Source organism: Gopherus flavomarginatus, chromosome 7 (genome assembly GCF_025201925.1).
Source record: "Gopherus flavomarginatus isolate rGopFla2 chromosome 7, rGopFla2.mat.asm, whole genome shotgun sequence".
NCBI classification, from domain to species: Eukaryota; Metazoa; Chordata; order Testudines; family Testudinidae; genus Gopherus; species Gopherus flavomarginatus.
In genome coordinates, this window is record NC_066623.1 from 14,576,582 (window position 1) to 14,599,816 (window position 23,235).

The window sequence follows — 23,235 nt, forward strand, 5'->3', positions numbered from 1 at the left end:
GCCCTAATCCAAAAGCTACTGAGATCAGTGGGAACATTTCAGTGGACTTTGGAACAGGCCTAAATGTCTTCAGCAAAAACATGTCTTTCCCCGCTTCTCTTTTTATCTTCCCCTCCAGCATGGCTGGTGGGGAGCCAGAGGAGTCTTGCCACAAATACTTATAGTACTTGCTGCTGGAGTTCAGTGGAAAAAACACAATTCTATCTGATTAACAGACCAAATTCACAGGAGCAAGACCCTGTAAACCTGAGAGAGGCTGGATGATTATGGAGGCAGGAAGTCCCAAAGAAAATAAGTTTGTTAAACCCATTTGTGTGTGAGTTTAGCTACTATTTTTGTGCCATTCCTTCTTTCATGCCCAATATTTTATTCATTGTTCTATAGTGGCCCACCTAGGACATTTAGATATATGAAGTATGTATTGAATTTCAATACAACTAAACTTCTGGGTGAAATTCTCTGCTGGCTTAAATCCCATGGAGCAGAGAGTTTGGCCCTTATGCCTGATACCTAATACATAGGAATTTGCTCAGATTCCTGAGATTTTACATGAAACAGCAAAGTGTTCTGCTGCCTCTTCACCATCTTGGATTTCATGTTATGCACCTCTTAAGTCCATAAAACAGTGCTTGAGCAATACTTGAGTTATCCCTGTACCTTGTGCTGACCCTCAGCACAGGGATGGATTGCACCCAAATACCCAAAATGAACAGCAAAAATAAGCAGATTGAACAAATGCCTCTATTAAAAGAGAAATAAAAAATGGTGCTCTCTCCTCCCTAGGTTCCTTTTTTCAATTCCACTGTTTCTAAATCAGCCAAGCTGACTTCACTGATTATTTCTCGAGCAACAGCTATACAGTCACTTTCCCCAAGTTCTTACCTGGATTTTATTAAAAAACAGTTTATCCCACAAACTGTCATTTCTAATGATTCCACTTCGAACTTCAGCCTTTTTACGCTTTGCAGCAAATTCCAGAAGCCAACGTTTCAATGGAGTATCTGCTTGGCTAAAGATCTAAGAGAATGCAGAATAGCATGAAAGATTACACAGCTAAGAAAGAAAACAAAGTGTATTAATATCCTTATGATAACAGTCACAGGATCAAATTTACCACTGGGCAAAGCAGACACCACTCTACTGAGGTCAATGAAGTTACTGTTATGTTAGCAGTATAATTAAGACTACTACACTACAGTTGTAGGTGTGGAAATTATGTTTTGTTGCAGTCTATTCTGAAATATACTTACTTTTCCTTTAGACAAAAGAGGGGAGAAGTCAAGAGAATAGAGGCACTGACTACATTTATGTGATCAGTGTTTCTGTATGATTTCTATTATATGCACCATTAGGTGAAACTATGATAAAGTTCTAGGGTTGAGCAACTTGAATGAGAGTATTTGGCAGCTAGCACAAATATTGCTATTTGTTGAGGTGATGATGGCCATCTTTATCTATGTTTTATCAGAGAGCAACCCGAACTGGCTCTCCGTATCAGTACCCCCTAGTATCTGTCTCAATAATGAGGAACCAGATCCAAATAGACCTGAAATTGCAGAAAGTTTACATCAGTAGTTTGTGCCTTTAGATCCATCTCTTACTTTTAGGATAAATAGTCTACACATACTGAACATGGTAACTAAATATGCTATACTCTTAAATATCTTCCATGGAGTTCTCACATGACCTTCGCTTAGTATGAAGGATCTTTAACCACTAAGTCAGCCTTGAGCTTTCCATATTTAAACCCTTTTAAGATTGCTCATCATATCTCTCCTGTCACTGCCAGCAGCGAGTAAGGACCAAGCTCCAGCACTGGCTCAAAAGCAGAGAAAGTATTAGCACATCCAAGTTTGATTCATGCTTCTCTTGGGTTCAGATCCTGTACCAGTGAAATAACTGGGAATGTCACCACTGACTGTAGTGAGAGCAGGAACAGGACCTACACGCACAGAAATTCACTTTAAGGTATTTAGGTATCAAGTGAGTGACCAGTTTTATTTATCTCTGAAACTGCTGAATTTTACATACATTTAACAGACAACGGGCCAAGTCCTCAACTGGTATAAGCTGATATAACTCCACTGAGGGCTGGTCTACACTACGGGGGAAAATCGATCTTAGATATGCAACTTCAGCTACCTGAATAACGTAGCTGAAGTCGAAGTATCTAAGATCGAATTACTCACCGTCCTCACGGCGCGGGATCGATGTCCGTGGCTCCCCCTGTCTATTCCGCAACTCTGTTCGGGTTGGTGGAGTTACGGAATCGATATATCGCGTCTAGATGAGACACGATATATCGATCCCCGAGCAATCGATTGCTACCCGCCGATAGCGAAGACATACCCTGATTTCAGAAAGGCTATTCAGATTTACCCTAGCCAAAGATATGGTCTAATGTATTTACAGTAAGGAAAAAGGTGTACGAGAGAGTTAGTGAAAAAGACCAAAACCTAAGGGAAGTCTCTAAGTTAACTTCTAGACAATTATTGACTTTATTACTACAAACAGAATAAATGAAACTTACCTTATCATACATTCTATTTAATAATCGTGGTACAACAGGGAAAATGGTTGGACGCAGTGCTTTCATATCATCCGATAAGAGACGGATATCTCCTTGAAAGAATCCAATTCGCCCCCCATGGCAATATACGACAGACTGTGATGCGGGCAGGGGGGGAAGGAGAAACAGAATACTTATTTCCTTGATTTAATCACTGTGGTAAAGCACCCCTCCACCCCATTCCTGTTTTAAAGACACATGCCTGAAATTTTAATTTACCATTGTGGCTAATGGGTTTTTAAAAAAAACAACTAAACCACATAGTAAATTGGTTAGAAACACACTGATTTTGTATGGACCTTGACCATAGATCCTTTACTTGGCATTCATGTTTAGAAAACAAAATTTAGTACAATTTGTGGGAGAAAAAGGAATCAAAGCTGAAAGATGCGATTTTCAAAAGCACTTGAGTAACCTAGGAACACAAAGTCCCACTGAACTCAATGGAGATTGTGCTTTTGAAATTCTCACCCTAAATTCCTAATTTCTGCTTTTTTATTTTTACCATATGACTCATTATGCAACTTTTCTGACTCCACAATTAAATCTTTTTCGTAGGTTGTCGTGTAATCAGATTGCACAGTTCTCTTACATGGTCACTCCAGGACTACTGTATCAGACTGGGGGCAAACTGTCTTGCCGTGGAGCATACTTCAGAGAGAGCTCTTTGCATGGCTTACACTGGATTCTGGCAAGACTGAGGTAAATGTTAGGTTGACCAGTCTGTGATTCCATGTTCTGTTGAACACCATTTTCTTTAGACTCACTTTTGATTCTGGGGACTAGGAAAACATTTAGTCTTTCATGTATAATTCCTCCTGAAATCTCTATGCTAGCCCTTTTGTGGTTAACAGAGGTTTCTTCATGGCTTTTTATGTCTTTGAGACCACGGGCGAAAGTAACTTAAAGGACTTACAGATACACGGGAGTCCTGAGCAGGGGGCGGGGCCTCACCCAGAAGAAGCATGGTCTCAACTGGAAGAGGAGGGGCTTTTAAATCCCTGGGCCCTTTAAATCACTGACGGAGCCCCAGGGGCTCCTGGCTGCTGTCGCTACCCCGGGCTCGGGGCTCTGGTGGAGATTTAAAGGACTGGAGCCCCACTGCCACTACCCCCAATACTCCGGCAGCAGGGTTTGGGCAGCGATTTAAAGGGCCTGAGGCTCCCCGCAGTGGCCGGAGCCCTGGGCCCTTTAAATCACTGCAGGAGTTCCCAGGGTAGCGGCAGCAGCCAGGGGCTCCGGCAGTGATTTAAAGAGTCCTTTAAATCACCGCCTGAGCCACCTCCGCCACCCATGGGCTCTGGCAGCGGAGCTCTGGTGGCAATTTAAAGGGCCCAGGGCTCCAGCCACTGCCGGGAGCCCCAGGCCCTTTAAATAATCAGCCTGGGGAAGTTGGTCCAGCATACCGCACCATACTGGTTTACTTTCACCTCTTCATGCAGCTGTTAGAACAGCCTATAACCCAATATGCATTGCCTTTGAGGACAGGATGTACCTGTTGTTAACCTAATGACAAATGGGAGATCCAAGTGTGATTCCCAGCACATGGACATGCATTCCACTGTTGCTGAGGCTGGGAGCACTGTGAAAGTATCTACTCAGCCCTGGGGTGCAAGCATTAAGCCAGTTTTGAGCCTTCTGGCCTACAAAAGATTCCTTGTCTGGGTGCAATGTGGAGGCATGAAGGCCTCAGGAGGGAAAAAGGGAGTTTCAGATAGTGAGCAAAGAGGGAAAAATAATCTGAGCTCCATCTGTCACATACCATATACACAGTTATTTGCACACTCTTATTTTGGTGAAAAGAAGCATTCCTTTGTGAAAAACCTTTGATCATATTTAAAATGAAATTACTGGCTAGCAATAAAGGATATTCTGAGTCAAGTGCGGAGAGTTAATTCTTAACTCCCCCGGTACATTTTAGGCATTGCAAAAAATGCAATATCTAATATCAGAGTCCTGCCATATTTAGGTATTAGTGAGTGACCAATTTTATTTATCGCTGAAATTGCTGAATTTTTGTTGGCATGGAGGAGAAATTTTCAGGACACAAAGGACAGTAAGGAATAGGCACTCAACTCCCATTGGAAGTCATGGGGAGTTGACCACCTAACTCTCTCATGTGCTTGTGAAAAATCTTCCCCCATCATAAATCCTACATTTCCAAAGCCTTGAGGGAGTAGCCATATAACTCCTACTGAGTTAATGGGATTTATGCAGCTACACCACATTTAAGAGCTTTGCGTAAGCTTGTCTCTCATCAGCATACATTGGTTCAATCAAAGATGTTACCTCACCCACCTTGTCTCTCTAATATCCTGAGATGAGCACGGCTACAACAACATGGCTAATACTTACTCTCCAGGTACTGACTATAAAACCATAAGAATTTAATCAATAGACGCTTGTGGGTTTAAGAAATATCACCCTATCAAATCCACATACTGTACTTCACATATGTAGCAGGTTCCTGGCTAAATAATTAAAGATCCATATGGAAAAAATAGTCACTGTATATGCACAGAGAGCATTTAAAAAAATTAAGTAGTCGAGATACTGAAGTTTAAAGAGTAATCCCAGGAGCCTGCAGGTTTCTTAACATGGCGAAAAGTAATTTAAATCTGGTATAACTGTTATTAGAGTTAGGCTCAAAGCAGAACGCCGACTCTAAAATCCCACCCAAAAAAAAAGAAAAAAAAAGGGGGGGGAACTTGGGTTCAGATTCTGATCCAAAAAAAAAAAAACCATGGCATCAACCCAAATCTGACCACAGAATCCGAGCCCCCACTAAATTTGGGGAAATTTGAATCAGACCTGAATCCAGATCCAAACTTCAGAGTTCTGGCCAATCTCTAGTTCATGGATTTTCAGACCGGCAGCTATCATCTGCCTTATTTGGAAAGAAAGTGAAGTCATTTCTATGGGCTGGCATGAGTCAGTACTTCTACTTGTCATTATTTCCAAGAGACGGTGGCTTCCACTTATTGTGCATTATACACTGATCTGCCAGGAAGACCTCATGTGTCACCACTGTGGGGTTTTTCCTGCTTTTCAGTTTCTGCAAATCTGATTTATTTACACCATAAAAAGTGTGGAGTTGATAAAGAATACGTGCAATATTATTTTAACTACCATGATTGCTGGTCCTATAATACTTTGAAAAGCTGCCACCCAAAATAAGAGATATATTTTGCCCCCCCAAAAGATAATTATTTCTATACATGTGCCATTTTCTGATCTCAGTTACACTCCAGAGACTCTATCGGAGTTGCCTCAGATTTACCTGTGCAAGTGAGATCAGAATCTGCACCCATGACACTTTTGGAGTACAGTCTGTTTTAGCTCTACAGTATATTGTGGAGTATTTTGCCATGTTTACCATTTTACTTGGTTATTTTTTAGTGTGGAAACAGGACTTCCATTGACACCATGACCTTACCTGTACCATTCTCTCAAACATGTGTGCTAAAGGCAAATAGGAAATGTGTACATCCTCACAAGTAGGAGCCCACTGACTCTGGAAGAAAACACAAGGAGCCCCACAAGGCCTAGTCAGTTCAGACAGGTTTCTTACCTGTATAACTCTTTCAAACATGTGAGCCAGAGGCAGGAAGGAGATGAGCACATCGTCCTGTCTCGGAAAGATCACTTTCTGCAGGTGAAGGGCATGGGAGACAGAAAGGAAAGAAACACTGACAGGAAGACAACAAGAGAGTCATAAAACAATAAAAAGAAAAATGGCACCAGAGGAGCAAAAGGGTAAAGATTATCAAGAAAGAGCGAGAGAGAGAGAGAGAGAGACAGCAGCATACGAAGCGAAGCGTTAGGCCACAACATCAATGAAACTAAGTTAGCAGGAGTAGTAAAGAGCGCAAGGATGTACGTAGAGAACAAGGGAGAACTCTCCCCACTGCAAGAGTGTATTTTTCAAGAAACTCTGCAGCTCATATGGCAAACAGGTGCTAACATCAAGGAACCAAATTTTCCTACATAGGCTTAGGTGACCAAATAAAGATTTGCACACTCAAATTGGCATTTGTCTCAAAATGGGTGTCTGGGCATTTCAAGCACCGAGATTCAGGATTTGACTGTTACAGCATGGTGTTCAGCTGCACTGAGTACAGACACAGTTCCACTCAGCCTGAGTGCAGCTGAGGTAGGGAGGAGCTCTGTCAATATTAGGACTGGCCAGGGGCCAAAATGGTCCCCAATGTAAGTTCGAATGGTGCCCCAGGGCTGCTCTGCTGGCTGGGGATTGGTGGAATACATTCTGTTCTATCTTCAACTTTCTTCTGCTCCTGGAATACCTCCTTCTTCATCCAGCCGACCCTGATATGTCCCTGAACCAAGGGTTAGCAGGGGGATTGCATAAAGCTGGCCACCCCAGCTTTACACTAGCCCAGCATTCCTCCATCTTAGTGGGATTTTCAAGATATCCCATTAGGGCAGCTTTAAAGTTCCTTTTTGCTACTCTGCCAGTGTGGAGTGAGCTTAACACAGCTGACAGTCTGGCTCCTAGCCATGAAGTCCAGATTTGAAGATTTGGGCTTATTAAGCAGAAAATTTGTATCAAAAATTTAATCCTGCACAGAGATGAGTTCTTTCCTCCAAATTACAACCCTGACCCTGCAACTGGATTCAAACAGATAGCCCCTTTAGTCCAGAAGTCAATGGAGCTCTGCAGAGGCACAAGGATCCCCTGTGCAGATCCAAGTGCAGATTCAGACCATTAGATTGAAAGAGGCAGGATTTTTTTACGGAGGTTAATTATTGATTTTAGTCAGAATAATATGTTGGATTATCGAGCTGCAAAATATTACATTCTTTTTGGTTAGTGTTTCGTCCAGTTTTAAGCATCTACATTATTGGTGTCCGAGAGACAGATGTGGGGGAAGAAAGAGGCTGAATAAATCATAAAAAGAAAAAAAACTGGTTTGCTAAGATTTCTTATTTTGTTTAATTGGGCTGGAATTTAACAGTGGCCCTTAGCCTCACATATTCCATACATCAGAAGGAAAGCTAAAAATCAAAAAAGAAACGTCTTTACATAAAACAGTTTCCCAAGGTGTAGAGACAGCCATATTATAGTGATTACAGAAACTGATGTCTTGATTATATCCATTACGCTGCACCTTGTACACCAGTGCAAAGGGGGTTTAAAACTCTGCTCAGTCAGAATGAGATCATTTCACATCCACTTTGCACTCCCATTATTCTGTTGTATCTGTCAAAATAATGGAGCGTAATAGAAGCCCTTGAGTTGTTTTCCCATGGAAAGAAATATTGAGATTGACTCTCTTTGGGGCATGTTTCCTGTCATCTCCTGAGGTCAAGTGCGATAAGAATTTAGTGTTTTCAGTGTCTTGTTTTATCTGGCAGTCTGAATATGAATACAGGAGACTAAGATACTGAGATCCGTCAGTCTACCTGCAAGCGTCTCTTCAGACTGGTCTTATCCATAGGTACAGCTGCGAAAAACCAGTCTTACCACTGGAGAAAAAAGTAATATTTTTCCAGTTTTGATAAAAAGAAAATATTTTGTGCCTTTGATGCACTATTTTTTCCAAAAAATGAAAATCTTTGTTTTTTCTCCTCCAAACCAGCAATTGGACAAATACTTTTTAGAAAACAAAATTCAGTTCATTTTTAAATTGCAGCCAATGGGAGCTGCGGGGGGCGGTGCCTGCATGCGAAGGCAGAGCCTAACCCTAGGAGCTGAGGAACATGTCACCACTTCCATGGAGCCTCCCAAACTAAACGCCACTTGGAGCCCGCACCCCCTTTTGCATTCCAACCCCCTTTTCCAGCCTGGAGCTCCCTCCCAGAGCTCGCACTCCACATCCCCTCCCACATCCCTGCCCCAGCCCTGACCCCCCTCCTACACCCAAACTCCCTCCCAGAGATCACTCTCCCTCCTGCAACTTGAACTCCTTGTTTCTGACCCGACCCCAGAACCCGCACCCCCAGCCCAGGGCCCATACCCCCTGCCTCAGTCTGGAGCCCCTTCCCACACTCCAGACGCCTAAGCACCACCCCTCAGCCTAGAGCCCCTTTCTGCATCCCAAAGCCCTCATCCCCAGCCCCACCCCAGAGCCTGCACCCCAAACCCCTGCCCCAGCCTGGAGCCCCCTCCCATACCCTGAACTCCTCATTTCTAGCCCCTCCCCAGAGTCTGAACCCCCAGCCGGAGCCCTTGCCCCCTCCTACACCCCAACCCCCTACCCCAGCCTGGTAAAAATGAACAAGAGAGTGAGGGTGGGGGAGAGCAAGTGACAGAGGGAGGGGGGGATGGAGTGAGTGTGGGTGGGGCCTCAGAGAAGGGCCAAGGCAGGGCAGGTCAATGGTGTTTGGTTTTGTGCGATTAGAAACTTGGCAACTCTATTAATGGCAGTCTTAGGTCTTGAGCCAATACCCTTTGAAATCAATGGAAAAAATCCTATTTCCTGCAATGGACATTGGATCAGGCTTTTGGGGCTTGATTCTGCAAAATTCTGAGTAGCCTCAAACTCCACTGAAGTTGAGGGTGCTAAGCATCTTGCAGGGTCAAGCTCTTAGTGTTTACTACTGTGAACTGTCCCATTGACACTTTATGGTGATCATTAATGAGGCCCAAATCCTGCAGACACTTAAACAAGTTCAGTGGGATGACTCATCACATGCATGAGTATTTGCAGGATTGGGACCTACAGCGGGGAACCTTTACAGATTCAAGCCCGAAAACAGGAATATTTACAGCATTGGCCAGGAATAGATATCAGATTTATTTTGATAAGGTGGGTGTTTTATCAGTACATTGTTCCTGTAACTGTAATGGTTCAGCCACAGGTCCTTTCACTGTGTACCAGTTGATTCTTTCCACCACTTAAGTATTAGCAGTCTATTAACGTGACTAATTTCTGCTTCAGCAATGCTGTTTCCCAGACAGGAAGTATGGTCTCCAAATGCATGTTCATACATTCTTTTAAATGCACTGCACATATAAAAACTGGCCAGTTTTCTATTTAAAAAAAATTATGTCACAGTGTCACATATATCATATTCAAAATACAGGATGTAACAAGGTGTGTTTTAATATGAATACAATGATTTTTGTAGTATTTTAAATACGTTGCATAGGTTGTCAGATACTTTATATACATTGTGTGCAGAATGATGGCTATCAAACAAATAATGGACATGTCGGAAATGAATTTTCTCTAGGGGATTGGTTTATTGTGTGGGCATCACTGGGAAACTTCTGGTCATTTTTTTAAGTTCTAAGCACCAGTCACAATTTTACTGGGTTCTTTGGCCTTCACCTGGGACCCAGTACTGCAAGATCAACTCATTGATTTAATGAGAGTTGAGGGTGCTCCCCCAAAGGACTCGGCATCTTGCAGGAGCAGGACCCAAATGCATGTGCTGTAGTTGAGGGGGAAATCTACTGTCATCCACCACTAAGGGCTTAACCTTGCTCCCATTTCAATGACTTGGGCCCCAAGAGTGAGATTTCACTTATCTTGGATAGATTTGAAATAACCCAAAAATTCAAACTGAAAAAGTCACAGTATGCGGTAACACTCTCGAGCTAGGGGTATTCACCTCTGTCACTTTCAGAAAGCCCGAAAAATCAGCAACCACGTTCCTGTGAGTCAGCATAGCACCTTTGGGGTTCCCTGAAAAGAAAGAAAAAAGAAACAGCACAGCATTAATAAAAGACTCTGTAGTAAATTTTCAAAGGCTTCTAAGACCTGGAGATGTTAAAATTCTTTTCAATGTCCTTTCCTGAATTCTAAAATAGCAATTTTCAAAAATGAGTTGTTTCTATGCAATAAAATACACAAAGACGTTTGAACTGTTTCAGTATAAACACACAGAAGACCAATAGCATGATTTTATTGCCCATTCTCTGGGCCAGATACTGTGAATCAGCCAATGAATCAGAGGATTTAAGAATGATGTGCAACTTTTTACGAAGTATTACTGTAAAATGAGCATAGAGTGTTTCAACTGAAGGTTTTCTTCTTTGTTTGCAGCTACTCAAGATACCATTTGACACAGAGACCAGTCACCTAGATTTTGGCTAAGAATGAGCTCTAGAACTATTGTACTTAACTTGAAGGTTTCTTTGCCAGATCATTGATATTACCATCACTGTCTTTTTATTCTGAGTTTTGGCTTCTTCATGGCCACTTGAATAATGTTTCTGATGTTCACACCTCTCAATACACCGAAGTGTGGAGATTACTGGGTGACGCACATGGCCACAGGGCTATTGATAGAGCTGCAGCACTCTTACTCCTGGGCAAATAGAACATAGTCAGCACAGCACATTAAATACTTCTGAGCAAGTAAATAATAGAAAACACCTAGCATCGATCCATTCTCAGGACCATGGTCAGTGCTAGTGACTAGGACTTGACATATCTTCCTTTGCCTCAGCACCAACACTCTTCATCACTCTCAAAAGGGACTAGCCACAGAGTAAGTTGCTACTCAGTGTGAGTACAATCGGCAGAAGTGGGCCTTATTCCCCTCAGCCCCCATAATGGCAAGTAGATTAGTTTTAAAATCAGACTGAGTCACTGTACTGTAGTTCCTGGGACTAGCTGGGTAGAACTGGCTCTCAAAGAAGCCTTCCTTTTTTAATGTAAAGTAGATGGAGCTGTTTGTCATACCACAGGTGCATAATGAATCAAACCATGCCTTGTGGAATCCCACTGAAGTAAATGGGCCTGCCCAAACTGTACATCCAGGCAGAATTTGCCCCCTGGATAAACTAATCATGCCCCTGGAATTTGGAAGGGGTCACAGTGGCTTGGGGGTTAATGTATAACGCTATCTTTTAGGGACTGAGGTTCAATTCCTCCTCAGTTCACAAACTTTGCAGGTACCATGCCAGTCCCTCTGTGAATACTGCTTCAGATCACAAAGACCCTGCGCAGGTCAGCACTATCAGCAGTTACTGCCCAGGAACAGCAGGGGTATTGAGCTCAGTTAGCAGAGCCGCATGGGCAAGACTGCACAATGCGTGTTCTCTTAGTTCTCTCTTCACTGGATGAACATCAAATTCATCCAATATTCAGACTAATTAATTGAACCCTGAACATAAACATTTGCCACTGCACATATTTATTGGAATGAACGGGACATTTATAACATATAGAGTATTTTAGAACATGTCTTTAGAACATAAGAACGGCCATACTAGGTCAGACCATTCTGAAAATTTACCATTTATTCCTACCCTTTGTTCCCTATCTTTTAACCAGTTCTTAATCCATGAAAGGATCTTTCCCTCTTATCCCATGACAACTTAATTTACGTAAGAGCCTTTGGTGAGGGACCTTGCCAAAGGCTTTCTGGAAATCTAAGTACACTATGTCCACTGGATCCCCCTTGTCCACATGTTTGTTGACCCCTTCAAAGAACTCTTAATAGATTAGTAAGACACGATTTCCCTTTACAGAAACTATGTTGACTTTTGCCCAACAATTTATGTTCTTCTAGGTGTCTGACAATTTTATTCTTGACTGTTGTTTCAAGTAATTTGCCCGGTACTGATGTTAGACTTACTGGTCTGTAATTGCCGGGATCCCCTCTAGAGCTCTTTTTAAATATTGGCGTTACATTAGCTATCTTCCAGTCATTGGGTACAGAAGCTGTTTTAAAGGACAGGTTACAAACCATAGTTAATAGTTCCACAATTTCACATTTGAGTTCTTTCAGAACTCTTAGGTGAATGCCATCTGGTCCCAGTGACTTGTTACTGTTAAGCTTATCAATTAATTCCAAAACCTCCTCTAGTGACACTTCAATCTGTGACAATTTCTCAGATTTGTCACCTACAAAGGATGGCTCAGGTTTGGGAATCTCCCTAACATCCTTAGTTGTGAAGACTGAAGCAAAAAATTCATTTAGTTTCTCCGCAATGACTTTATTGTCTTTAAGTGCTCCTTTTGTATCTCAATCATCCAGGGGCCCCACTGGTTGTTTATCAGGCTTCCTGCTTCTGATGTGCTTAAAAGACATATTGTTATTACTTTTTGAGATTTTTGGTTAGGTTTTCTTCAAACTCCTTTTTGGCTTTTCTTATTATATTTTTACATGTAATTTGGCAGTGTTTATGCTCCTTTCTATTTACCTCACTAGGATTTGACTTCCACTTTTTAAAAGATGCCTTTTTATCTCTCACTGCTTCTTTTACATGGCTGTCAAGCCACCGTGGCTCTTTTTTAGTTGGCTTACTGTGTTTTTTAATTTGAGGCATACATTTAAGTTGGGCCTCTACTATGGTGTCTTTGAGAAGTGTCCATGCAGCTTGCAGGGATTTTCACTTTAAACAGTGTTTCAAGCACTTTAATCCCGTCTTTAAAACCTTGACAAAATCATTATATTACACTGAAAGAGTTGTAAAATGTTGCACTATTGTGGTGTAGCATACATGCATGCCATTCTGTTTCATAACCCATAGTCAGGGAGAGAGCAACTGTTCTGCCCCCAGCAACAGTTTCAGTGCTACATGTAGTACAGGCCGACTGTCAGATGGTTGCTTGATAAGGCAGGTTTTCTTATAAAAGTACAAATGTATCCTTAGGTGGGGGAAAAAGCAGCCTCACAGGCATGGGAATCCAAACAAAGAGAGAATTCTATGAGCCAAGCTAAAAAGTAGATGTGCATAGGAGACCAAGAAATTTCTTATCTTTTGTTGTGTGTCTTGCCAAAAAAATTTCTCAAACCAGCCTATACAATTCAGAGGGTAGCTGTACTTCTACAGAGTTGGCTTCAGGAGAAACTTGTGAATGCACCAGTCCACTCATCCATTTCTCGTTCAGACCAGCAAAATCTGCCCCTGTGAATTTTTCTTCAGAACAATGATTGGATATTCTTCCTTAGTTTAATTACCTCACTGAAATGCATTCTAGATTATATACCCCCAACTATATCAATTAAGTGTTTTTCTTTCAGTACCCAGTGATAAATCTTCAGACATCCTGGGAAATGAGATGGATTCTTAGTTTCTTTCAACACTTGAATTCATTTATTCGATCTCTGAAAATTTTCATTGCATATTCAGATGATCCAGAACATCTGCCAGGGTTCCTCAAACCATCATTACCATCACCATTCTGAAAATATATCCCTTCCTTCCTCCACCTTTTTCTATGTGAACAACAGCTGAATTCAGTGTCCCAAAGTATTTGTGACTCTAAACACATCAGAGCAGAGCACCAGTTTTCATAACCTTCATCACCAGAAACCTCATCAAAAAAAATTCCAGAGCAAACAGTGCTGCAGATTTGTTGTTGATCTAGCTACATGTGCCACAATGGTGATCACAGCATGTATTACCCTTTTTTAGCACATGGAACTATTTGACAGAATGTCTAGGCAAACAAAGTTCACTTTGCTACAAGTCCTTCCCCAGAGCCCATCCTGGGTGGAACAGCAACATATTAGTGACATAGCTTTTTTTCCCCTTCCTTTTTAAGTCATTAAAGTATCCTCTACTTGAATTTGCTTCACAGAGACAACAGCACAAAGTATCCTCAAGATAGCACAGCACGTTGACACAGATGCACAATGGAGGAGTATCAACAATGGTAAGTGATTCCAGGCAGATAATCAGTGACCAGAGCATGACATTCTTCAGGTGTTACTTCAGTGAGGACCTTGTCTGACACTTCTCATATGTAAGAAAGGAATCTTTTCAATGTCACTGAATGTGTCACTGAATGAATGCCATTCAGTGTCATTTCTGAGCCTGTAAATGGCTCCTTATACCAACTGAGCATCCATGAGTTACTGGTGAATTCTGCAAAAAGAACAGGAGTACTTGTGGCACCTTAGAGACTAACAAATTTATTTGAGCATAAGCTTTCATGGGCTACACCCCACTTCATCGGATGCATAGAATGGAACATATATACCAACTCTAAAAGGCTAACTAATTAATATGAGCTATTAGCAGCAGCTCATCTTAATTATTATTATTAGGCTCATCTTAATTAGCCTCTTAGAGTTGGTATGGCAACTTCCACCTTTTCATGTTCTCTGTGTGTGTGTGTGTGTATATATTATATAAATACACACACACACACACACACACTATATATATACACACACACACACACACAGAGACACACACACACACACACACACACACACACACACGTATGTATCTTATTACTATATGTTCCATTCTATGCAGCCGATGAAGTGGGCTATAGCCCACGAAATCTTATGCTCAAATAAATTCGTTAGTCTCTAAGGTGCCACAAATAGTCCTGTTCTTTTTGTGGATACAGACTAATATGGCTGCTACTCTGAAACCTGGTGAATTTTGCTGAACCATGGAAAGCCTTCATCAACATCTAATTGTCTCTGCTGGAGATAGGTTTCCTTGGAAGATTAGTCACTGGTCTGTACTTGAAAAACTGAAGGGTGTTTTTTCAGAGCAGTCAGTACACACAGATGCATAACAATGTTTCATGTACATTTCCACTCTTAGCAACCACCATTGCCTCATGCTCATTTAGGAGTTGTGTTGACAATCGGTTAAAAAAAAATGAAGGTGAGTCCAAACATCTCAGAGTCAACCTCTCTCTTTCCTCTGAAGGCATTTTGTATGTCTGATCCTATGAATCACATACAAAAATTAAAATCCATTCCTGAGTTTACTAATAAACAGCCAAAAATAGATATACATTTGCAACCCAAACATTAATATAAATATTAATCCAAATTGTCATTATAGAATTCAAGTCATAATAGATACTTCCAAAGCTTTAACCTACTGACACTGGCTCCATTTCAAAATAATTCTAAATCTGGTAATTCAAAATAAATGAATATGGGGCCCAATCCAGGCCAGGCACTTTCCGTCCCACTGGATGGTGCACCTTAAAGCTGCAAAAGCCCAGGAGTGTCACTACAACCTCCACAAAAGCCCTCATGCAGATTAACCAAGCAAAGAAACCAGACTTATTCCAGCAGAGGAGGGGATACATAGGTGATAAGTTGGTGAGTATTAAAACACAAGGACCATGCTCCTGGAAGAGCTCTGACTGTTGACGAGTCTGAAATCTTAGGTTTCGGGGGAATCAAAAGGTGGGCCGTGAACTTCATCTCCTAGCTGTGGTTTTTCAGGCATAGTACTAAGCACAGCCTAAAGCCTGACTCTAGCCCAAGCGCTATGTGAGTTTTCCACAAGTTTTCTTTTCCTTATCTGTCCTGAATAAAGAGCTATTTAGAAAAACAGAACACGCTGAAAGTAGTAAAGAAGAACAAAAAACTTTAAAGGAAACACTGTCCCTAGATTTTCTATAAATTTTAAAATCCCAAACAAACCAAAAGTGCAGCCAATTTTTGGACTAATTCTTCTCCATAAGAGACCTTTGAGAACCTCTCTGAGCATGGAGAGGCCACTTCTAGGTCTGTTATTGAGTGACCAGGGAGATTAACAGACCTAAAAGTGGCAATTCTTCAACAAAAAAACTTCAAAAACAGACTCCAGTGTCAGGGGCAGCTCTAGGTATTTTGCTGCCCCAAGCATGGCAGGCAGGCTGCCTTCAGCGGCTTGCCTGTGGGAGGTTCCCAGTCTTGCAGATTTGGCGGCACGCCTGCGGGAGGTCCGCCGAAGCCGTGGGACCAGCGGACCCTCCGCAGGCATGCCAGCAAAGGCAGCGTGCCTGCTGCTCTCATGGCGACCGGTAGCTCACTTCCCGTGGCTTGCCACCCCAAGCAAGCGCTTGGTGTGCTGGTGCCTGGAGCCGTCCCTGTCCAGCGTGAAAACAGATACACAGAAGAATGAGGAAAAAAGAGATACCCACACACACACACACACACACTTGCAAAATCATATTGCCAAAATATATTATTTAAGGAGTTGCAGAAAAAGTATTATTTGTATTTTTATACCAATGTAATCTAAGTTTTTAATTTGATTATAACTTTATATATGTGTGTATGTATCTCTCTCTCACACACGTGTATTTAATAGACATAAAACAAACATAATTGTTCTATATATGACAGTGCTAAATTGTGTTTATACATGGTGAGCCGTTATTCAGAGTGATTTTGGTAGTCTAAGGTAATGCATTAAGATTAAAATGCCTGTTCTGTTACCTGTAGTGCCACTGGTAAAACAGACAATCGACAGATCTTCTGGTTGAGGAGGCTAGAAATACACAAAGAAAACAGGAAAATTGTAGAGTCACAGGTTTGCATCATTAGCCTTTGTGCTCACTTCTTTATTGAACCAATCATGTCTCAACCCTGTCATTTCAATTTTTTCCTGGAGCTTGCAAAAAAACATCATGTAATTCTTCCTCTAGTATGTTTGTCCATTTGGTCTAGTTTCCTTCTTTCCCCCTAGGTTTAGGTGCATTAAAGGAGTGTGCTTTAGTGTGACTAGTCCATCATTCAAGATCCTTGCCTACTTATAATATGCTATATTCCCTAATGAAAGAAAACCATAGCCTCAAGCTTCTGCATAACAGCTGTTTGAACTACGTCTTATAAATAATATTTAAGCATTTGGCCCCTTTGGGAGTTAGGAAAGCTAACAGATCCTGATTTTCTTCCTCTGTATTTGTTATTCATGAGTGTCTCACATTTGAGATTAATAATATATAGATGATGAGTTGTTTGAAAACAGCTATTTTGTATTTGTTATTCATGTCATGTGTTGGGTCCCCTAAATCACATGGCATTTTTTCTGGTCCCTAACTGGATGATAAACTTTTTATTAAGAAGAAGAACAACAAATACTGTTCTAGTTTCTGGCTGAATGCTCATTCATTCTAAAAATTAGGGACATTTTTGTAATGTACAGGCATTTTCACAAATACTCACAAGCACCAAATACATGCAAGTAACAAATAATAGGACTGGGAAATGAAACTCAGCATTTTTACTTGTAAAATATTTGGAAGTCAGGTTTCTGTCTACTATGCATCCAGCCTTAATCTGACAATGTAGGTAATATGGTTAAATGTTTGGGTGCCTTAGTTTTTGGAAGCCCAGTTTGAGACATCTTGGGCCTACCTTTCACTGCTGAGTGCTGCTATCTGCAACTGAAGTCAGTAAGATCCGTGAGTGCTCAGCAGTTATGAATATCAAGCCCTGTGTATGTCAAGTTGGGCCACCAAAAAGTAACACACCCAGAATTACAAGCCTCGTTTGAATAATTGGCAGTGAGTGCATGCAGCAGTACCACAGTCATTCTTAGTAAAACCATACCCAATTCAACAGCTTTCAAAAGGCTCCCAACTGGTGCTGCTGTGGTGCATTTTTCAGTTACAGAAACCCCAACAAGTCTCCAAAGGTGGCGGTATTGGAGGAATCCACTCATATGCATTGGGTAAGCTTTGCTAATTACCATTTAAATAAATTTGACTTAATATTAAAATTGAATCAGGCACCCACAGCTGGCTCTGCAGGGATGACGCACGTCATCTTCCACTTGATCAGAAGATAACTCATGACTGTGCTGTGGCCACCCATTGTGATTTGTCTTTTCTGGTTGTTATTTTGTTTCCTAAGGAACATTTACTGTGAGTTGATGTGCTATGGAGTTTAAAGTTAGATACAGTGTCACCAAGACCATGAAGATGACTTGTGTTGGCATAGAATCCTATTCTGTAATTCTGCAACTGCTGTTTTAGAGTTCAGTCCTACAATGTATCAAGTTCAGTAGGGTAGACCTCTAAAAGAAATGTACATGTGTAAGTGTTGCAAGGCCTGTCTCCTTTTTACTCTATGAGAACATGCGTCCCTCCCCCCCAACATGAATGAAACAGCTGTAGTACAAACAAAGCCCTTTGATTCCTAGCATGGCTAGTGACAGTATGCTGAGCACTTTAAAAGGTAGTATCAGGGAAATAGGGGGTTTCAGTGCAGTCAGGACATGTTTTCCTTGTGGGGAAGATTGTCTTGGAAACAAGGACAAGAGGTGACTAAAGGGAGTTCTGCTACTCGAGATTACATCAGAGTAATAGCTCTTAGTCTGATTTGCAGGACTGAGTGCTCAGGAATCATACAGGAACAAAATAAGGTAGGAAGAGAAAAAGGAAGAGAAAAGGATTAGGTGATACAACTAATAAAGGGCTGTGGGTTTTGACCACTAGGCTCTGCTGTAAAGGGCCACTCTCATAAAAGAATGAAAGTTATCCCTTATCCTCAAATACATGTCAAGTCTCCTCTGAATCAGAGAAAGGAGGCAATTCACAGATAACAGTAACTTGTCATCTTTTATAATTACAAGATTTAGAGATGTCCATATGCAACCCCCAAAGGTTGAGTTAATTTCAGGGCACAGTCCTGTTTTACACACAGGCAAAACCACTGGGAGTTTTGCCTGAGTAAGGATTGAAGGTATGGACCCTTAATGTCCATCACAATTTTTTTAACACCACAAAACTAATACCAGCCCCAGCTGTAATTCTGTTCTTTGCTTTAGAATGGAGTAAACGAACATGACAGATTGACCAATCCAAGTCCAGCTCTAAAAAGGTGGAATAATGAAAGGGGCAATGCTAATGGGGAACAGCTGGACTGCATTGTGCACGCCTCATAAATAGTCTCTTCTCTAATGAAAGGGTCCAATCCAAACTCACTGAAGTCAACAGTAGAGCCTCTTGAAATTTTTTCCCTCAAAAGTTTTTTCCAAAGAGAAAATGCTTTTCAAATGAACCTAGAGTATTCATTTCCAGCCACAAATTTAGTGTGAGGCAGCCACCCAGCTCCAATACTAAACTTATTCCAAACTAGCCAACTGGGATTCACCCTACCTAACCAAAGCTAGCAAACAAGCCTCAGAGCCAAAAGGTAGATTTTGCTGGCCAGCGCATCTCAACCCTATCATAGCCGGAACCGGCCAGCTACCCCAAAACACCAAATGTTGCAACCTCAGCACCTATAACCACCAAAAGCCAAGGTGGCCAAAAGGCGCAAACTCTAAAAACAGAATGTCAACCAGCCTCAAGCCTAACTCTGGTCAGAAGCGATTACTACACACCATCACTAGCCCTGCCTAGGAAAAGCAAGAAGGCCCAACCATAATATCCAACCAGACTACTAGCCCCAAATAAGCTTTGATCAAGGTAGCTCACTAAAGACAGCAACATAGCCGTGGTAGCAAGGGCAGGAGCACTGGATAGCAAGCTGAGTACATAACTAGAGACTGTACTTGGACAGTTAGACTTTAGCCCAGGGTCCCCTGGCGGGCCCAGCCCTAGCCTGGGCCTCCCTGCAGGCCTTTACTATTATAGCCTGCCCTCCCATTCCCATCACACCCAGTCCTACTCAGAGCCCTTTTGCTGCCCTACTCCTAATTGTCGTCTGGGTCCATGTGCTGGTTCTGAACCCTCATATGTGCCTGTATATCCAGCCCAGGCCAGCGTTTGAATTCCATTTGTGTAAAGTCAGACTCCAAAAATTCTGAGATTGAGTTAAAAATCCTGGGATTATTATTTTTAATAGAGTGTGGTTTTTATTTGCTGCTGGGGTTTAAACCTTTAGGATACACTCAGGACATGTTTTGCATTCAGAAAGCCTAATATTTGCTTTTTAAAAAAAAGGAAAAATGGAGATTATGAAATAACATGACTCCAGGAGCTGAGGCTTTATTAAAATCACCAGAAATGAGATTTGCAATAAAAAGCCATCTCTCCCCTAACATTAACCCACATTTAATTCCTAATGCTGGCTCACCCCTTTATGCTTACCATAACCCATGACTCCCTACTAACCCCAACCTTATGTCTGGAGCTATTTGGTGGGCAAAAGTGAGACAGAAAATTGAGGTGGGTCGGTGACCTGAGGTCCATGGCGCAGGGTCACACTGCAGGTGAAGGTTATGAGTTCATACCAGTTGACAGGCATCAGTTAGGTTAGGATAGAAGGCAGGTTGGAGAGCCTTGTCTAGTGTTATTGTTGGGATAGTACAGGGATCGGCAATCTTCGGCACGCAGCCCATCAGGGTAAGCCACTGGTGGGCTGCCAGATATTTTGTTTACATTTACCGTTCACAGTCACCGCCCCCTGCAGCTCCCAGTGGCTGCGATTCACCGTTCCCAGCCAATGGGAGCTGCAGGAAGCTGCGGGCCACAGGGACATGCTGGCTGCCGCTTCCTGCAGCTCCCATTGGTGGAAATGGTAAACCGCAACCACCGGGAGTTGCGGGGGGCCATGCCTGCGGACGGTCAACAGAAACAAAACGTCTCGCGGCCTGCCAGTGGATTACTCTGATGGGCCGCATGCCAAAGGTTGCCGACCCCTGGGATAGTAGGTGGGTCCATATTATGATTAAGGTTTGAGTTAGGATTCAGCCTGGTTAGCAGGCTGGGGCAAGAGGTAAGGATGGGATCAGTTAGCAGATGTGAACAAGGATTAGGATTGGGGACGGATAGAGCTCTCAAACTAGGGTTAGGGATTGGGTTTGTATGTGGACTCAGATGAACCTACAGGAATCTAGTCCGAGATGTTTCCTGGTTTTTCTGGCTGGCAATTGAGATGTCTTAACTAGAGCCATTAATTATTATTACAGTGTTTTTATGCTGCCTTTTCGTTGAATTGTAGCTCATTTGCCTTTCATAAAAAGACACTATTAAGTTGATGTAGTTTGAAATCTATTCTAAAGTCAGGAGTTGTTTAGCAGTTTTTTGAAGATGGTTCGTTTAATTTGTCCTACTTATTCTCACACTTAACATTCACAAAGCTCTTTAAAGAACACTGTAGGATCTCATCCTCTATCATTCCTTCCTTGGGTTTATGTCCTGAAGTTCCATTTAAGGATTCAGGGGATATAATTTATGAAGCAAATAGCATACATCTCAGCAAATGAGATCCACGCTCAGACTATCAGTGGAAGATAATGGAGCATTGTTAGGATTCTTCACTGTCAGTCACCTCCTACTGAGAAATATACCAGACACTACATTTAATGTACACACACACACACACACACACACACACACTCACACTCTGCAGGCTTTGTGCACACTCTGGCAAATTATTCTTTGTGAAATTTGTTTAAATTAACTACAAGCGATTAAAGGTTGGAGAAAAAAAAATGATTGGACTCACCACAGGGACATGCCAACTCTCACGGCCACTAGCCTGAAAGAATATTAACAAAATCATTTCCATTCTAACATAAGCAGATTAACATGCTTGTTAATAAACTGCAAATGACTGAGGAAGCTGGAGATAGAAAGGAAGAGAAAGAAGAGCAGGAAAATCCTGCCCTGACATCGCTACAGGATCCAGTTTAAAACAAAGTTTAGTTACAGTAAAACCTCTGAGAAAAATACATAAAAAACAGAAGAATCCAGCATAAAAGAGAAAAAGTAGCTGATCAATGTGCCTACTAATAATAATATAAATTTATCCATGAGAAGCAGCTTCATGCTTTAACTGAACAGCCATCTCCTGGATTTCATCAAATAATATCTGAGCTGATTATTTCTGAGTCTAACATTAAACAAGGGGGATAGGAACATCACCTCTACTTCCTGCATGGATTGGACGTGAACACCACATCTTTTCCCTCTTTCCTTTAGGTCCTTCTCAAAAGGGTCCATCAGAATAATAGACTTTAAGCCTGGCGTTTCTCTTTTCTCCACGTGATCCAGGAGGATTCTGGCTTTTTCTGGTTTGTCACAGATTACTGTGGAAATATCAGCTAAAAAACAAAAACAAAATTTTTTTTTAGTTAAATGTAACACTAGCTGAAACTTCACAGTAATCTCTATGAATCTCTGCTAATCAGTTTTTGATACTCATTTTATATTTATACCATGAGATCCTGAAATAATATATATTTTCTCTTAGGAAACAAGTAAATTTTAGTATTTAATCCTAGTGATCGTAAATCAACACTGAACAGAGCACACTACTATATCGGAAACTGAATGAGTGGTAAGGCAAATATTTGTTTGCAGCACAAAGCGCATCAGACCAACAGCTACAATTATTTTAGGATTCAATTAAAAATATTAAAACTGTAGAAAAAAAATAAACCCGAATGGTATGAAGTAGTTGTTAGAAGCTCAAAGCCAAAATGATCAAAGGAACAGCTAGTAGCACTGAGCTAATGCTCCTCACTGGAATGATCTTGTCAGTGGCTGGTTGCTGTTATGATCCTGAGCTATCCTGCAGCCACAGAAATTACAGCAAAGCTCTCCTTGAGCCAAGTTGAAATGCACATTGAGCCAAATCCTGGTCCCACTGAAGTCAATTAAAAAAAGCTCTTGCTGTCCTCAATTGGAACTGGCCATCTGTGCAACACGTAAGATACAGTGGAAAGAAAGGGCATAAAAAGAGAAAGGCCATTTTAAAAAAAGGAATAAATACACCCTCAGCTTGTGTCTGCGGTTAATTGTAAATTGACAGTTTGCACCTGCTGAGGATCTGGCCCATTCTTTAAAAATATACATCAACTGAGTCTCCAGAAGTTTTGAGGAATGGGATTTTAGAACAAAGAAACCTCCCTTCTGAGAAAGGAGTGTGTGTTCAGGATTCTCATTTTCATATGGGATATAAAGTTAGATGTTACTAAAAATCTGCCCTGCTTTTGCATTAGTACAGCTCAGACCAGTCCCTGCAAAACAACTGTACAGCCTTGTGTTCGGCTTTTGGGCACAGGACAGAGTCTTTAGATTTTGCTCTTACAGTCCTAAGCC

At 41.6% G+C, this 23,235-nt stretch overlaps 1 protein-coding gene across 8 annotated transcripts in view; it reads right to left on the minus strand.

Annotated features, from left to right (window-relative positions):
• The window catches only part of ACSL6 (acyl-CoA synthetase long chain family member 6), a 116,542-nt gene that overhangs the window by 19,479 nt on the left and 73,828 nt on the right, over positions 1-23,235 (minus strand). For 6 of the 8 annotated variants that reach the window (XM_050962629.1, XM_050962633.1, XM_050962635.1 and 3 more), the window contains 7 exons: positions 22,057-22,235; positions 21,638-21,670; positions 16,676-16,727; positions 10,148-10,221; positions 6,006-6,083; positions 2,531-2,665; positions 883-1,017 (listed from right to left, as the gene is read on the minus strand). In XM_050962629.1, the coding sequence (XP_050818586.1) occupies positions 883-1,017; positions 2,531-2,665; positions 6,006-6,083; positions 10,148-10,221; positions 16,676-16,727; positions 21,638-21,670; positions 22,057-22,235 (686 nt within the window). Of the gene's footprint in view, positions 1-882; positions 1,018-2,530; positions 2,666-6,005; positions 6,084-6,140; positions 6,219-10,147; positions 10,222-16,675; positions 16,728-21,637; positions 21,671-22,056; positions 22,236-23,235 lie in introns of all 8 variants that reach the window. The other 2 variants (XM_050962630.1, XM_050962631.1) reach the window with 1 other exon arrangement.